The 19,156-nt window shown below is 39.0% G+C and overlaps 1 protein-coding gene across 3 annotated transcripts in view; it reads right to left on the minus strand.

Annotated features, from left to right (window-relative positions):
• Positions 1-19,156, minus strand: part of rev1 (REV1 DNA directed polymerase) — a 114,465-nt gene that overhangs the window by 72,684 nt on the left and 22,625 nt on the right. For 2 of the 3 annotated variants that reach the window (XM_080197114.1, XM_080197113.1), the window contains exons 2-6: positions 18,202-18,268; positions 15,971-16,103; positions 15,580-15,748; positions 6,839-6,985; positions 1,596-2,302 (exon numbers count right to left, since the gene is read on the minus strand). In XM_080197114.1, coding sequence (XP_080053240.1) covers positions 1,596-2,302; positions 6,839-6,985; positions 15,580-15,748; positions 15,971-16,103; positions 18,202-18,258 — 1,213 coding nt within the window. In that variant the 5' untranslated portion in view covers positions 18,259-18,268. Of the gene's footprint in view, positions 1-1,595; positions 2,303-6,838; positions 6,986-8,499; positions 8,656-15,579; positions 15,749-15,970; positions 16,104-18,201; positions 18,269-19,156 lie in introns of those variants that run through there. The other variant, XM_080197115.1, reaches the window with a different exon arrangement.

Below are 19,156 nucleotides of genomic sequence, written 5' to 3' on the forward strand. Positions count from 1 at the left end.
ATTTCCTACAACTAAACATTGGGAAGACTTAAGTCACTTGTTTTCAGGCTCTGTCCGAAACAACTTTCCCCAGCCACCAACACCACCCCCTTTCCTGGCAATAGTCTGAGATTATGTCACTCTGTTCACAACCTTTGTGTCTCATATGATCTCAACACTAACTTCCAATGTCATAATTAGATTATCGCCTCTGTAATACCACCCAACTTCATCAATGTCTAAACTCATCTGTTATCTATACCCTCATTCATGCTTCATTATCTCTAGGCTTGACAATTCCAATGCACTCCTGGCTGGTCTCCCTCATCCACCAACCTGAGGTCCAAAACTCTACTGCCTACATCTTAACTTCGTCTATCCCCTCTTACCCCTCTGCTCACTGACCCACAACTGATCAACCTCCTGATCAAACAACATCTTGATTTTAAAATTTTTGTCCTTGCTTTCAAATCTCTGTGGTTTTGCTCCAACTCATGTCTGTAACTTTCTCCAGCCCCACAGCACTCCAAGAAACCCAGAGTTCTCAAATTCTGGCCTCTTATCCATCTTCAATTTTAACTGCTCTCCACTTCTTTAATATGTCACCCTTGTTTAAGGCATTTTTTAAAATCTACCTCGTTAAAGAAATGTTGGTCACCTGATCTAATATTTTGAGAGTTGGTATCATACTTTGTTTTATTATGATTCTGTTAAATGCTCAGTATGTTTCATTACATCAAATATGCCAAAAAACTATTGTTATTGGGAGTGGGAGAGATCCCCTAAAAAGGCTGGCTGTAAAGCTGCAACCAGCAAGTCTTTCAAATATACTTACCTGAACTTGGAGCTAGTGCTCCTTCCAACCCCACATGAAATAAACACCAGCCACCACCGCTCCAGTCAACTTCTCCCTTGCACTCCATGGACAATTCACACCCTTTCCTAGCTACTGATCAACTTCACCTGACATATTCCAAATCTAATTCATAATTAACCCTGTAAAGACATGTCTCCTTTCTCACTTAACTGAGGGTCGCTACTGGCATTGCACTATCTCAATCCAGAGCGATGCTTCACCAGCCTCTTAAGCCTTGCAGTTTGCCTACTTCATGGAAATGAGGTCCAATATTCAGAGTACCATACTGGTGCAACAATCTCACACTGTACCAGGTGTGTCCAAAAATAAGCATATCTGAAATCCTATGAATAGAGCTTTAGAAGGGATCTGCCAGCAATGGATGCATTCTAAGCTACTATGAACAATGACACTGTTGAAAATTCATATCTTATTCAAGTGAACTTTTACTTTAAATTACTGAAATGGATAATGACCTTGTACATCTTCCATTGAAACAACAACCACATTTATTGAAAAGTGAAATTCAATGATACAGGGAACAAGTCTATAAACACAAAATAATAATTTTGAAGGTCTGCGTTCCAATGAGGAGCTTAGTCAAAGATTGAGTCAGGGCTATGGGTGATGCCCTCACACATACCATCTTAGAGCACAGAATCACTTAAGTTAGCAATATTGTTTAAAAAGTATGCATTATTAGATATAATGTTTAGTTAGATATAGAGCATGCTTTTGAAATAAGTTAGTAGGATCTTACCGGAATGGTTGGTATCAATTGGATTTCTTTGAATCTTGTCCATGTTAATCCTTTTCAGTTTTTCTCTTCCTGGATAAACACCATTGCTTTCTCTTTGAAGCCTGTTCACATAATCTGTGAACTCACTTTTCCACGTTGAAATGTGATGCAGTCTTGAATGGGCATAAAACTCAGATATAAAACTTGGGTCCGCAGGTCTTGAAGACCAGTGGGAATCTGCCTTATTGGATGGAGACTCGGAACTACTTTTCATTTTTGGAATCCCTTGAACTGTGGGGTGGTTAGCCCCATTTATCTTAAAGCACTCATTTAATGAAGGTGCTGTAGCAGTCCTAGTGCGTTCAGGCAGCAATATGCTGCCTTCTGCCAACTGCTTATCACAGTTTCTGAAATGCATTTCACAGTCATCATTTTCCTCTTCCGGAGTTTCAGGAGTTCCAACTTCGTTTTCCCACAAAGTTTCACTGTACTGTTTTAAATAATCTTGTGTTTTTAAGGCACTATAAGAATTGGGCTCATTCTTTTTAAAAACAGAAAAGTGGTCTCTACAGCTATGAACTCCATTATGATTTATATTAGGAAAAGCATGCTCCGATTCCATAAGGTCAAAATCTTCATTGTTTTTGTCCCATCCATTCATTCCATTGTTAGTTTGGTTTGCTTTCTCCTTGTATTTGGCATTGTCATGGTTATTGGTTGTGTTTTTTCTGGAAAAAAGCACCAGAAATCATTACTTTCACCTTTCATTCTGGGGAATGCATTCTCTCTGCAAAATGAGTGTCATATATAGAGTGTATAGGCTAGACTAAATCTACAAAAAAGAGCAACAGCAGAAAATACTGGAAATACACAACAGTTTTTTCTTAGGTTAAAAAAAAGCTTTAAGAGTGACATTTGAACTATAAATTCATTGCATCGCATGAGGAGAGCAACATAGCAGAAGCAGACACTGGGAATAGGGAGCAGCAGAGAAGGAAAACAAGTTTCCCAAGTTACAGGAGCAGCAGCAATGGGATCAGGGGTGGAAAAGTGGTACAGACAGACTGCAGCTTTATCTATACATAAAATTAACATTTTTGCTTTGGATCCTTCCAGACTTCTGCACCAATCATCGAGATGTAAAAGGCCTCTGCTACATAATCCATTGGCAAGTTTAAAATTTATTGACCTATGGCAAAGCACTTCACCTCCACCAGCTGTTCTCTAGAACATTAAAAAAAAGACAAAAAATTCCACTGGTGCTGATGAATTCTGCTATAGTTCCCACGGCACAAAACCAGGGATAGCCTGGCTCTTGTTCATAACCATCTTCAGCAAATAAAACATCTGCAGCTCATCAGTGCTCAGGTATTTCACAGGTGCAAATAAGCACTGAAGTAATACATTTGTCTGTTATATGTAATAGAAAGCTGGCAATCAAATAAATTAAACAAAATAGATATGTTTATGAAAGGAAAAACAAAACATAGAAACTAGAAGCAGGAGTAGGTCATTCGGCCCTTTGAGACTCCTCTGCCATTCATTTTGATCATGGCTGATCACCAAATTCAATATTCTGATTCCCTCTTCCTCCCATATCCCTTGATCCCTTTAGCCCCAAGAATTATTTCTAATTTCTTCTTGAAATCAGACAACGTTTTGGCCTCAACTACATTTGGTAGTAGTGAATGCCGCACATTTGTTGCCCTCTGGATGAAGAAATTTCTCTTCACCTCAGTTCTAAAAGGTTTACCCCTTATCCTCAAACTACAATCCCTAGTTCTGGACTCCCCCAACATTCGGAACATTCTTTCTGAATCTACCCTGTCTAACCCTGTTAGAATTTTGTAAGTTTCTATGAGAAGCCTTCTCGCTCTTCTAAACTCCAAAATGCTAACCAACTTGGTCTCTCCTCATATGACAAACCTGCCACCCCAAGAATCAGCCTAGTAAATGTTTGCTGTACTCTATAGCAAGGACATCCTTTCTCAGATAAGGACACCAAAACTGCACACAATACTCCATTCTCCCTATTCCCAGTGTCTGCTTCTCCACACTCTATACAATTGCAGCAAAACATCTCCTTTCTAAAATCCTTTCGCTATGAAGACCAATATAGCATTTGCCTTCTTTATGCTCTGTGTTTACTTTCAGTGACTAATGCATGAGGACTGTAAGATCTTGTTGAGTGTCCACCTCTTTCAATTTACACCCATTCAAGTAATAACCTATCTTCCCATTATTGCTACCAAACTGGATAAGCTCACATCTATCCACATTACACTACATCTGCCATACAGATGCCCATACACAGCCTATCCAAATCACTTTAAACATCTCTGCATCCTCCTCATAACTCACCCTCCTAGCCAACTTGGATCGCCTGCAAATTTGGAGATAATACTTTCAGTTCCCTCTTCCAAATCATTAATATATATAATGTGAACAGTGAGGATCCTAGCACAGGTCCCTACAGAACCCCACTAGTTACTCACAGCCAATCAGAAAAAGATCCATTTATGCCAACTCTTTGTTTCCTATCTGCTAATCAACTTTCTATCCACCTCAAGACATTACCTGCAATCCCATGTGCTTTAACTTCACACAGTAGTCTGTTATGTGAGATCTTGCTGAAAGTCTTCCTAAAGTCTAATAAATCACATCTACTCATTCTCATCGGTCAACTCTTACTAGTTACGTTTTCGAAAAAATCAAGTAGATGCATCAAGCATTATTTCCCTTTTGTAAATCCATGTTGACTTTGTCTGATTATACCACTGCCTTCCAAATGCCAAGTTACGAGATTCTTGATAATAGACTCTAGTAACTTCTCCAGTACCAACGTTAGGCTCACTGGTATATGGTTCCCTGCTTTCTCTCTACCTCCCTTTTTGAATAGTGGGCTTACATTAGCTACCCTCCAATGTATAGGAACTATTCCAGAGTCCAAAGAATTTTGAAAAATGACCACCAATGGATCTACTATGTCCGGGGCCATTTCCTTAAGTGTTCTTGCAAATTATTTTGGAATCAATAAATTGAGTTATTTAAATTACAATAATGCTAATAAGACCAACATCTTTGTGCAGTGAAGGCTTGAAAGAAAGTCTCTTTGCCCTTGTTTATATTTTCCCATTGACAGGTTTTTCCTATAAGAATTTGGCTCTCTGTACTCTGCAACAGCTTCTAAAATGAAAGATTTGCATTTATATGGTACCTTTCATGACCACAGGATATTCCAAAGTAGTTTATAGCCAATTAAATAGTTTTAAAGTGAAGAACACTGTTGTAGTCTAGGGCTGCACACAACAAGCTGTCACAAACAGCAATGTAATAATAATTAGATAGTCCATTTTTCTACTTTGATTGGAGGACAAAATCTGGCCAGGACATTGGGATTAGCTCCACAGTTCTTCATTATTGGTGCCATGGGAACTTGTAGATCCATTGGAGACACTTTGGCTTCGCTCATCTTTTGAAAAATGACACTTTCAACACTGCAACATTTCTTCAGGACTGGAGTGTCACCCTTGATTTTTGTGTTGAAGGTCTGGGATGGGTTTAAACCCACACCTTCAGACACAGAGGTGAGTGTGCTACTTACTGAGCTACAGCTGACAACTATACTATCCAATCAGATTTCACTCCATCCCAGATCTGGCTGCTGAACCACATAAAACTCTTATCAGGCACTGCTCTCCTGCCAAAATGGCCAGGATCATCCTGTAATGCAAAAGGTGGCCCATAGTTTATGTTCTTTACTAAAAACTGTATTCGCAAACCTCTTTCCCCTTTGTTCCCTCTAACATTAAGTGTCACCAAGGTCAGGACCACCCTATGAGCTAATTTTGCCATATTTCTTCCTTCCACTAGCCCACGTGGCCAAGCTCCCTTTAAGATGCCTCCCTGTCCTCATCCTGCACTTTCATCTAAACTATTAGGCCAGTTTTGGCAACACCATATACGTGAATAGGACAGAAATTGGGTACTTTGCAGTGAGGAATTCATCCGATGACCCATTCAAAATCCACCCACCATCTAAAAGGTGCATCAATATTCATACTTGCAGAAACAATTGAACTCAAGAATCTTGACAGCATCTAGGACAGGGCAGCCTGATTGACCAGTGCCTCTGCCAGTGGACTGAACATCTGCCAATGGTGCAGCATGTACAAACAACAGCGCACATGCAGCAACTCACCAAGTTAGTTTGACAGCACTTCTCTCCCGTATGACTGCTAAAGACAGACAAGAGCAGAAATGTCATATCAGCTCCAAGCTTTCCTGCCATCTTGACTAAGATTTAAATTGCCATTCCCATTGGATGAATATCCACAAATACCCCACTGTGGAAGCACCAGCACCAGATCAGTTTGAGTAGGGCGAGAAGAACCACCACCCAGAATAACTGGGGTTGGGAAATAATTGTGGTCTTGCCAATATCTCCCACCTCGTGAGAATAAGTATAAAATGCACACAAGTATCAGGTTAAAATATATTTGGATCACACAGTAGCCTTGGGGTTGGTGGGAATAAAGAACAATCTTTAATTACTTACATTTCTATCACTTATTGCAATATACAGAACAACTTGCAGTTGACATATTGAGACTCAGTTTGACAGAACTGAGCCAACCATTTCTATACACTAAATGGATTAAAGTTAATCACAAAATTTTCTTTTTTTTTTATTTGATCATGAATATGGGCATTCCATTTACTGCCCATCCGAGGGCATTTAAGAATAAACCACATTGGTGGTTCCACGCATTGCTGTGGATCTGGAGATCACGAATAGGCCAGACCAGGTAAGGACAATAGATTTCAGAGACACTCATGAACCAGATCTTTTTTCCACAATAATTGATAATTAGACTTTTATTTCAAGATTTTTTTTATTGAATCCAAATTTCACCTGCCATTGTGGGATTTAAACCTGGGTATTTAAAACATTACCCTGGTTCTCTGAATTACTAGCCCAGGAGAGATACCACTACACCACAGCCCCCCCTCACCCACCTTGATTTAGTACAGCAAACCGCAACTGCTTTAGCATTTAGCTGTATGAACAAGAAACCCATCCTAGAATCACCTGACATCCTTCTGGAAAACTACCAACATTAACTTTTAGATCATTTTCAACTCTGAGCTAATATAAACACCAATATATCTTCAGTCTTAAATGTCTGAGGTGCCAAAATGAGAATTACAAGGTAAAGATTAAAACATTAAATCATAATTTAAAATAGTGTCAATGAACTTACACATTTCTACTAAGTTTATAAATATTGCTTGGGCCTGGCGTGGGTTCTTCAGGTTTGCTCACAGTGAAGTTCAATCCCTTTTGGACACTTGACTGCTTGGTATAGAGCTGATAGGGAATGTAAGAGAGTAGATATCCAGCTTTTATACTGCAAACAGAAGAATCAAAATATGCGTTAAAATGTTATCTCCACCAACACAGCTGGGAAGAGAACAGTAAACACTGATAAACTTCTAAGAATATATTCCCTCACAGAGAAATTATTACGCAGATGGACAAAAAGTTCACATGGAAGAATACTTACCTACATAAAAATGGTCTGATTGAAGGATGAGATCAAAATGAAAAATTACAGGCAAGTGCAGTGCACTATAACATATCAAAGTCAGAAACTGAACCCATAACTTCGATTTTTAAATCCTGATAAATGGTTAAATTCATTTCGCCTTTGATTTAATCAGTACAGCAGAAAACAGTCACATTTATACAAAACCTTGTTTTTTCCACAGATAACATGGATATAAATGCAAGATTTCAAATGTGAACGATTTAGACATTTTGTATACTGTCAAACCAGTTCCTAGTGGATATAAGTCCACAAGATCAAATTGTTCGCCTCAGAATCAAATTTCCTCTCAACTTTCTCTTCTAAAGTGGAACCGTCTCAGCTTCTCTAACCTTTCCTCTTAAGTAAAATCCCTCACCCTTGAACCATTTTTGCAAATCTTTTCTGCATCCTCTTCCATGCTTTCACATCCTTTATAAAGTCAGTGCTCAGAATTGGACACAAGGTAAAATGTTTCAGCCTCAACTGGAGTAAAGATTCACCACCTTGCTTTAGTATTCTATATCCTAATTTATAAAGCCCAGGATCCTGTATGCCTTACTAACCACTTTCTCAACTTGTTCTGCTATCTCCAAATATTTTCACACATCTGCCCCCAGGTTACTTTGCTCTTGCATCTGCTTTAGAATGGTTTTCTTTATCTTATAGTGTTTTTCCACATTCTTCTTCCCGATATATATCACTTCCCATTTCCCTGCATTAAATTTTATCAGCCACATGTCTGTCCATGCTGCCAACCTGTCTACATCCTTTTGGAAGTCTCTGTTACCCTCACAGTTCATATTACTCTCAAGCTTGCGTCTATCACTGTATACATACTTCCAGTTTGAAAAACAACTGTTCATGACTACTCCCTTTCCTATCATTCAACTAGCTTTGTATCCATGCTGCCACTATCCCTTTTATTCCATGGTTCTCAGCTCTGCTAACAAGTTTGTTATATGGTATTTTATTGAATGCCTTTTGGACATCTATGTATATCGCCTCAACTGCATTACCCTTACCAAGCCTCTCTATCAACCTCATCAAAAATCTTAAACTGAGTTAGTTAAACATGACTAGCCTTACCAAATTTGTGCTGGCTCTGCAAATTAATCCACATTTGTCCAAGTGAGTTAATTTTGGCCAGAATTATAATTTCTAAACATATTTCCACCACCCAGTTAGATTGACTGCCTTGTAATCACTGCATTTTTTCTTAGCTCTTTTTTGAACAAGGGTGCAACATTTGTAATTCTTCAGTCCTCAGGCACCATCACTGTACCTAAAGAGGATTGGGAGATTATAGCCAGTGTCTCCACAATTTTCACCTTTACCTTCTGCAATATCTTCTGATGCAGCCAATCGTGTCCTGTTCACTTATTACTTTTCAGTATAACCGACCTCTCTAATACCTCCTCTTTATCACTTGTTAGATCATCCAGTGATTCAATTCCCTTCTCCTTCATTGTGATTGTAGAAACATCTTCTTTCTTGGTAAAAACAGATGCAAAGTACCCATTTAATACTTCAGCCAAGTCCTCTGCCTCCATGCAGAAATCTCCATAATGATCCCTAATCAGTCTCCTCTTCTGATCGACTCCTATAATTTATAGTGCTATGAAAGAATTTTGTCATTGGGGGGACGCTATTATCGACCAGAATCTTAACTGGTCCAACCAGGTAGACACTGTAGCTACAAGAGCAGGAGAGGCTGGGTCTTTTGTGTGAGCAGCTCACCTCCTGACTCCCAAAGTCTATTATCATCTGCAAGGCACCAATCAGGAATGTGATAGAATGCTTCCACTTAACTACATGAATGAAGCTCCAACACTTGAAGCTTGACATCATCCAAACCAGCCTGCTTGATCAGCACTCCACCCACCACTTAAATTTTCACACCCTCCACCACCAGCATGTAGTGAAAACTACGAAAGCAGCAACTTGCCAAGGCTTCTTTGACCGCATTTTCAAAATCCACAATCTCTGCCAGCCAGAAGGGCAGCAGACATATGTGAAAACCACCATTTGCAAGTTCCCCTTCTATTACATAACATTCTGGCTTGGAAATATATCGAGGCCCTTCAATGTCACTGGGTCAAAAGCCTGCAACTTCCTTCCTAAAGTACTAAGAATGTGCTTACACCAGATAGAATGCAGTAGTTCAAGACAGCAGCTCACCTTCACTTTCTCAAGGACAATTAAGCATAGACAATAAATGCTGGCCTTTCCAGTGGTACTCACGTTCCAGAAAGGAGTGAAAGAAAATTGTACTGTCTTGTCAAGGGATAGCTTAGACTAGTAGGTTATCTGCTGACAACGTCATAGAATTTACTGAACATTAACCAGTATGCAAATGTATGATGTCATAAAGTTATCTCTGATAACACTCACTACAAACTATTTCACAGAAACACATCAGGCCCTCATCCGGCAATTTCAAAACACACAAAGGGACAATTTTGGTCAATACAGTAGGACCAGAGTTCAAATCAGGCAACGGACAAACTGAACTCCCTTCTAAACAGCACAGTGGAATACCAATACCATGGACTGCAGTGGTTCAAGGTGGCGGCTCACCACCACCTTCTCAAGGGCAATGAGGGATGGACAATGAATGTTGACCAAGCCAGTAACAGCCACATCCCATGAATGAATAAAGAAAAAGAACCCCAAGGGATTTTAAGAACTATATATAAAAGTGGAGTAATATTTATTGATATTCCTACAGCTAGTCACACTATGGAATTTCATAACTGGCTGATATTCTGAAACAAAACTAGCAACACATATCATGTAAAATTACCCAAAATTCCAGATAATATCGACAATATTGTTTTAAAATTCACATTTCATAGATTCTGAAACAAAGGAAGGGGCGTAGAACAAAATGCCAATTAGACCTGCAAAGCCATTCAAATAGATCATGGCTGATCCTCAGCTTCAACTAATTTTCCCAGTACTTCCCAAATCTCTGCACTTGCTGAGAGGGCAAAATTCTGTCCGTTCCAGCTTTAAATATATTCAAAGATGGAACATCCACAATCCTCTGATGTACAGAATTCAAAAGATTCACTATCTTTTAAGTGAAGAAACGTCTCATCTCAGTCGTAAAGATTAGACCCCGAGACTGTGTCAATGTTCTATATTCCCAAACCAGGGGAAATAATCTTTCAGCATCTACTTCGGCAAGCCCTACAGAATCTTGTATGTTCCAATGAGATTGCCTTTCTTTCTTTTTAATTCAGCCTCTCATCATAGGACAATGCTCACATCTGAACCAATCTCATGAAGCTTCGCTGTATTTCCTCCAATGCAAGTACATCCTTAAATACAGAGACAAAACTGCACATTGTACTTCAAATCTGGTCTTACCAAAGCATTGTACAACTGAAGCAATATTTCATTATTTTTGTACATAAATTCCGTTGCAACACAGACTAACATGCCATGCCATTTGCCTTCCTAGTTTTTTGCTGCACCAGCATGCCAATTTTTGGTATTCCTTGTACAAGTACATCCAAGTCCTGCTAACTGTTTACAGGTTTCACATCTTTTTAAAAAACACTTTGCTTTTCTACTCTTATAACCTAGTGAATAACCTTATACTTCCCCACATTATACTTCATCTGCTACCTTCTTGTCCACTCACTTAACCCATCTATATCACTTGGTAGCCTCTTTGTGTGCATCTCACAGCTTACTTTCAAACCCAGCTTTGCACCATCAGCGAACTTAAATGTATTACTGTTGTTATCTTTGTCCAAGTCAATTGTAATGCTTTTAAATAGTGTGACCCTAGCACTATTCCTTGAGGCACACCACTTCTTTCAGATTGCCAACTTGAAAATGTCTGATATATATCTCCATCCTCTGCCTCCTGTCCAATACTTAATCCTTTATCCATGTTAAGATATTGCTCCCAACTCTGAGTTGTGTATTGACCTTGGGTGTGGCACCTCATCAAATGCCTTTTGCAAATCCAAGAATACTAGATCCCATGCTTCCTCTTTATCTGCCTTGTTATATGCCAAAACTCATGTTTGCTAAACATGAGTTTTCTTCAGCAAAGTCAGGTTTACTTTGTCTGACTATACTAAGGTTTCTAAACGCATTGTTAAGACTTCCTTAATAAAAGATTCCAGACTTTCATGACAAACTTCTGTCAAGCTAATTGGCCTACAGTTCTTTGTTTTCTCAATCCCTCCTTTTTTTAAATAACACAGCTATATGTGCTAACTTTCAATCCATTTTAACTGTTCTAAAATCTAGGGCATCCTGGAAAATCATAATCAGTGAATTAACTAGCTGTGCAGTTCTTTCTTTTAGAACTGTAGGACATCAAGTCTTGGGGATTTGTCAGATTTTAGTGTGGCAAGTTTTTCTAATTCTTCTTCTCTGCTAATGGTCATCCTCTATTTCTGGAATGCAATTTTGAAAACAGAGCTTATTTGATAAACTTGCAATTTTCCAGAGTATAAGGAGCATTACTCTGCCTCCAGTTACGTGATACATAACTGACCTGCTTAATACTGAAATATATGTCAATATGGGAAAAAGTTTCCATTCCCTAGCACTGACATCCTTTGTAAAACAGAAGTTTAAACATAACAGTACAAAATATTCCCTGAGCAACAATGAAAACACTGAAAACAAGAGAATCTAACTAACCAATTAAAAATTGCTCTTTCAATCATAAGAGATAACATGAAATAGAAGCAGGAGCCCATATGCCCTTGGGCCTGCACTACCATTCAATAAGACCATTGCTGATCCTCAAACTCAATTTCACTTCACCACCCAATTCCCTTGAGTACAATTTATCGATCTCAGCCTTGAACATATAACTGAGCATCCTGGGCAGCAGAATTCCAAACTTTCACAGCCCTCGGACTGAAAAGATTTTCCTCATCTCAACACTCAACATAATTTCTTTAGATTATAATTTATACTTATAATACAAATAAGGTAGCTATCAGAATTTGTTGAGGGGTATTGCTATGCAACACCAAAACAAGAACTCACAGGTACCACTGATGTACAATTGTCCTTAACTGAACGTAAGCAATGTTGCTTTTAAAATACTCTCAATAAAACAGATAGGCCATTAGAACAAAAACAAAGTATTTAGTAAATGTGCTAGAATTCACTAGAATGTTGATTTCTTGAGATATTAAAGCCTCAAATTAATACTCTTTTCAAAATAATATATAAATGTATTAATATAATCTGCAGATCGCGCCACTAAAATACTAATATGTCGTTCAGATATTTTTCTACCGTGGATTGGAGTTAACACAATAAAAGCACAACTAAAACAGGAGGACTGTTATGACCACAGCTGAGCAAGCCAAATCCCAGAAGGAAACCTGCCTTACTGATCATAATGTTGTTTTTGTATTTTGAAAAGGGAGAAAAAGCAACTGATCCCAGAAGCACAGAACTTCAGTAACACATTCAGGATTTTTAAAAATTAAAAAACATTTATTAACAAGAAAAAGTACTTAGATTATAAGTTACACAGGTAAAACAAAGAGAAAGAACAAAGAAAATTACAGCACAGGAACAGGCCCTTTGGCCCTCCATGTCTGTACCGATAATGATGCCTGTCTGAACTTTCGGGGATCATTTCCCTCTATAGCCATCCTATCCACGTATTTGTCCAGACCCCCCTTAAAATTGACTAGCACACCTGTTTCCACTACCTCCCTGGCAGTGAATTCCGAGCACCCACCACCCGTCTAATAAAACAGTTTGATAAAACATCCCTTCCACAAACGCCAATTACTCAGAACACACAAGTACTTTCTTGCAAATTCCCTTACAGATTTTTAACCATAAAAATCCAATAATATTACCCCAGGCAAATAAACCTGGTGTCACTTTAGTAAAAGTATAGCACACAACTCCTCCCATCTTCCACTTGGCTGTGGAAATCTAAGGCGGTTCAAAAACAGTACCTTCTGAAAAAAAAGACTAGCTTAACTGGATGGTCGTTTCAAACTTTACACCTTCTAGCACAGAGGTAATCTCAGGACTAATCCACACACAACTGCACAACTCAGCTCAACGTCCTTCCTTGAACATCATAGAATCCCTACAAGCACCTGGAAAAATAGGTTTCCTTTTATATTAACCATCAGACTTTAGTTATATTCCCTCTTCCTTTTAATCTCCAATTCTATTCTCTTCAGTACCTCCTCCACGATCATCGTCAACGCCATTGCTTCACTAGGCTATGTCCTCAGTCCCTTACTATACTCTTTATACATCTTCGACTGTATGACCAAATTCCCTTCCAATTTGATTTTCAAGTTTGCTGATGTGAATTAGATCTCAAACAATGATGAGACATAGTACAGGAAAAAGATAGAGTCTGATGAATTGACGTGATGATAATAATCTCTCCCTCGATGTTAACAAAACAAAGGAGATAGTTATCAACTTCAGGAAGCGTAATGGAGTGCAAGTCCCTGTCGACATCAATGGGGACAAAGTAAAAATGGTCGAGAGCTTCAGGTTTTGAGGTGTCTAGATCACCAACAACCTGTCCTGGTCCCTTCATGTGGACACTATAGTTAAGAAAGCCGACCATCACCTCTACTTTCTCAGGAGACTAAGGAAATTTGGCATGTCTGCTACAACTCTCACCATTTCTACAGATGCACCATAGGAAACATTCTTTCTAGTTATATCACAGCTTGATATGTCTTCTACTCTGTCCACAAGAAACTACAAAGGGTCATAAATAAAGCTTAGTCCATCGCTCAAGCCAGCCTCCCATCTATTGACACTGTTTATACTTCCTGCTGCCTCGGGAAAACAGCCAGCATACTCAAGGACCCCATGCATCCTGGACATACTTTCTTCCATCTTCTTCCATGAGGAAGAAGATGCAAAAGTCTGAGATCACATACCAACCAACTCAAAAAACAGCTTCTTCCCTGCTGCCATCAGACTTTTGAACGGACCTACCTCACATTGTTGATCTTTCTCTATAAGAACATAAGAAATAGGAGCAGGAGTAGGCCATCCAGCCCTTTGAGCCTGCCCCGCCATTCAATAAGATCATGGCTGATCTGTCGCTGCTCAGTTCCACTTTCCCGCCCTCTCCCCATAACCCTTAATCCCCTCTCCTATCAAAAACCCATCAACCCGCGTCTTAAAAATATTTAGCGAGGCAGCCTCCACCACTTCAACGGGCAGAGAATTCCAGAGATTCACCACCCTTTGAGTGAAGAAGTTCCTCCTCAATATATACCTATATATATAATATATATATAATGTATATATATATATCTCTATACCCTAGCTATGATTATAACACTGCATTCTGCACTCTTTTCCTTCCCTATGTATGGTATGCTTTGTCTGTATAGAGTGCAAGAAATAATACTTTTCACTGTATACTTATACATACGGTAATAATAAATTAAATCAAAACCTCTGAGCTTAACTTTTCTAGAATATAAAACCTTTTTTTATTTCTTCCACTTTCGGGTCAAATAAAATTGAATAACCTTCTTGTTTATTCGTGAAACTATCAAGCTGTAAAAGTCCCTTAAACTCCCCTTTGAAATTTAACAGCTGAAAGGCCAAGTTTCTACCTATTTCCTAATGCAAACTTTTAAAACCTAATCTAGTTACTTGTAAATCCAACTTCACCATAGCCTCTCATTACAAACGCATGCATCTAGCACCTTTGTCCTTTCATCAGAGCTCTCACAAACAAGCTGTCTGTATCAGCCTTTCTCTAGTTTAATTAATTATGGATACACACACAGTCTTCTTTACAGAATATCACTATACTCCCAAAATATTAAAGTCACACATTTTCACAACATTGTAACATTGGGCTAACTAAACACGTGAAATTAACAAATATACTTAGAATTTGGGATTTTAATTTCACAAAGAGTAACAAATAAAAGGTTTGTACATTGCAAAAATCAAGAGTATTGAAATAGTATTGAACATGCTGCATAGTGACAAATTTAATTCTTTTGCCCTGTAATTCGCAATTTGAATTTTTTTGCCCTCAGGCCTGACATGGAATATTTATTGTAAATATCAAGAGTATTACAATTGGATTGAGACACACAAGTGTTTCATTGCACTGTAATTTTCTAGTCAGAATGTTTTGCAATGTACTTTTACAAATTTTATGAATAAAGTATATTTGCCTTTCTACTTCTCCACAGTTACAAAAAGGCAATGCATTAAATCAACACAATTACCCAGTTGGCAATTCTCATAAACTTAGGTTGGATTACACTGCAGCTGGTTCAAACATAAATCTGCTGTCAGTCGACATTGGGGGAGGAATCCTCAAGAAACCTCGGCAGTTTACAGCATTTACCACTATTTCCCTGCCTCAAAACACAATGGGAATTACAACTATTATACTTTTAACTAACCTGTCTGTAATCCAATTGGGGAGAACCACTTTTTCTTCCTTCAGTTCTTTGATTTTTGCATTTGGAAGATTAGTGGCAATAATATGAGTAGTTTTGGATCTTGAATAGTACAGGTGATATTGGCCTCCATGCAGCATCATAAGCCTTCGCAACTCATCAGCCGTTGGCTCTGAAAAAAAAACACAATTTACAGTTGGAGAAAATCAGGAGTGATTTAACATTCCAGCACTGGACAACTATACAAGCATAAACTTTTATTTATCTTGGCAATCTTCATTGAAACTAACCCATTCTATTGAAATAAATTATTTCTACTAAACTATTTGACTTTCAAACCACTAACATGAAGATTACAGCTATCTCGGAGTCAGACTTCTAAAGCATTGCATACCTGTGTAACCATTGACATAAATTGCAACACCTCTGAAAATACAAGATGCTGTCCCTTCATTTTCTTGTTGAAAAGGAGTCTCCGATTTGAACTGTCTTTCCAGTTTGTCTATCTTTGCTGCCATGTAGCCATCCTAAGAATAATTCAGAAGATGTTATGAACTTTGACTTCACCGATTATGATACAACATTTAAAGCAAAGGTCACTTTGAATAAAACCAAAATATCTTAATTTACATAGTCCTTTTTCCCAATTCTCAAAAATGTCTCAAGGCACTTTGCACAATGAATTGCTTTGAAAACGTAGGTAAAGGTACATACTACAAGATCCTGTCAATTAATGACGAAAAAAGATTTTGCCAATGCTGTTGGCTGAGGGAGAAACACACACTTGGGCACCAGGAGATTTTAACGCTCGTCTCTTAATGGTGCGATGAACATAAGAAATAGGAGCAGGAGTAGGCCATCTAGCCCTTCGACCCTGCCCCGCCATTCAATAAGATCATGGCTGATCTGTTGTGGCTCAGTTCCACTTTCCCGCCCTCTCCCCATAACCCTTAATCCCCTTGCCTAACAACCCGCGTCTTAAATATATTTAGCGAGGCAGCCTCCACCACTTCAACGGGCAGAGAATTCCAGAGATTCACCACCCTTTGAGTGAAGTAGTTCCTCCTCAACTCCGTTCTAAACCGCTCCCCCCCCGACTTTATCTTGAGGCTGTGCCCTCTAGTCCTACTGTCCTTACTGAGCGGGAAGAGCCTCTCCACCTCTATCCTATCCATCCCATTCATCATCTTATATGTCTCAATGAGATCTCCCCGCATTCTTCTAAACTCTAACAAGTACAAGCCTAGTTTATTCAGCCTCTCCTCATAGTTCAACCCCCTCAACTCCGGTATCAGCCTAGTAAACCTCCTCTGCACTCCCTCCAAGACCAAAATATCCTTGCGTAAGTGCAGCGACCAAAACGGCACACAGTACTCCAGCTGTGGCCTCACCAGTGCCCTGTACAGTTGCAGCAAGACCTCCCTACTTTTATATTCAATCCCCCTCGCTATGAAGGCCAGCATCCCATTCGCCTTCCTGACCACCTGCTGCACCTGCAGGCTGGGTTTTTGCGACTCATGCACAAGGACCCCAAGGTCCCTCTGCACCGTTGCATGCTGCAGTTTTTCGCCATGTAAGTAATAGTCCTTCCTACCATTATTCCTACCAAAGTGGACAACTTCACACTTGTCAACATTAAATTCCATTTGCCAGTTCTTGGCCCCTTTGCCCAGCCTATCTAGATCCTTCTGCAGACTTTCCACACCCTCTGCACAATTTGCCGTTCCACCAATCTTGGTGTCATCAGCAAATTTCGACACCATACACTCGGTTCCCTCCTCCAGATCATCTATATAAATGGTAAATAGCTGAGGCCCCAGCACCGACCCCTGGGGCACTCCACTAGTCACCAACCGCCAATCCGAATAGCACCCATTGACCCCCACTCTCTGCCTCCTATTTGACAGCCAATCCCCTATCCACGCTAACACCCTACCCCAACTCCATGCCCCCTAACCTTCTGTAATAACCTCTTGTGCGGAACCTTATCAAACGCCTTCTGAAAATCAAGAAACACCACATCCACCAGCTCTTCTCTATCCACCGCCCTAGACACATCCTCATAGAACTCCAATAAATTCGTCAGACACGACTTCCCTTTAACGAAACTGTGCTGCGTCTGCTCTATCAAACAATTCTCCTCAAGATGCCTCGCTATTTCCTCCTTCATCACGGATTCTAACATTTTACCTACAACAGACATTAAACTAACCGGCCTATAATTCCCTGCCTATTGCCTGCCACCCTTCTTAAACGACGGCGTAACATTAGCTGTTTTCCAGTCTTCCGGCACTTCCCTGGCATTTTAAACGTCCACCAAATGATCAAGACATGTAGCTGGATAACTGATTTAACATCTCATCCAGGGGATGGTATCTCTGATAACGTATCATTTCCTTTGTATTGATTTAGGGGGTGAGCATTTTCTATTCAAGGGCATAGAGTGGCACTAGTGAATCCACAATCTTCTGACTCATTTACAATTAAGCTAAGCTGACAAAAAAAGTGAAACTGGAATTCATTTGACAAAACATGGTTCAATTTCCATTGTCTGGAGGACAAAACAAAATGATAAGTTGACAAATAAAAATCAGAACATTCAAGGTATATTTGTGCTGAACATACCCAATCGCTCCAGCCATCCCCTTCGCTGGCACGTTTCTTCCATCCTCCACGGCTCATAGTAGGTTCTCTGAAAATTAATTTCAAATTATTGGTTTTAAAGCATTTTGCTCAATTTTACATAGATGGAAATAGACATAAAACAAAGTGCAATTACTTATTATTAAAAGGTAGTAAGAAAATTAACCAAAATTGGCACTTTACCTTAGCATGAAGTCTAAGTGTGACTACTGGGGACTTCATGTGAACGAACAACTATTTATGTAAACTCAATATCATTCATAGCACAGGCATCAGAAGAGTAAGACCCAAGATATAGGAGCAGAATTAGGCCAGTTGGCCCATCCTGTCTGCTCTGCCATTCAATCATGGCAGATAAATTTCTCATCACCATTCTCCTGTCTTTTCCTTGTAACCTTTGATCCTCTTAGCAATCAATCAAGCAGCTTAAAAGTGACACAAAATTCTGTAAATTGAAGAATCTGTTGCTTAAAAATAATGAAAACAGATAATGTTCAAAATTCATAAACTGATCAGCAATTTAAAAACAAAGGTATGCAGCCTTTTCTAGATCCCAAGGACATATTGCCTTGAACACCCTTTCATAGCCTAATGTGCTTCAAGTATTATTAGCTTAAATATATTTAGGTGCTCAAATTGTAAGTGCTTTACAGTAAAACAAACTATGTGTTCCTCCAAACAGTACTAACAGAAAATATGGCAAGCCTGTAATTACTCAGCAACTGCTGTATAGTGAATAATTCTTGAAAGTGTATTATGAAACAAGAATACACTTGGGATCTGGATAATGAAATAAACAGCAAGTGATTTAGTTATGAACCTCAGGGGATGATACGATTTTTAAAATGTGCCAAATTATCTGTTTTTCATAATTCATAGGGTTTTGTGTTGTTTACCACAAGTTTTCCTACTCAGAGATTCAATCATTCCTATTCTT

Source organism: Carcharhinus amblyrhynchos, chromosome 10, assembly GCF_965287045.1.
Source record: "Carcharhinus amblyrhynchos chromosome 10, sCarAmb.v2.hapA, whole genome shotgun sequence".
Lineage (NCBI taxonomy): Eukaryota > Metazoa > Chordata > Chondrichthyes > Carcharhiniformes > Carcharhinidae > Carcharhinus > Carcharhinus amblyrhynchos.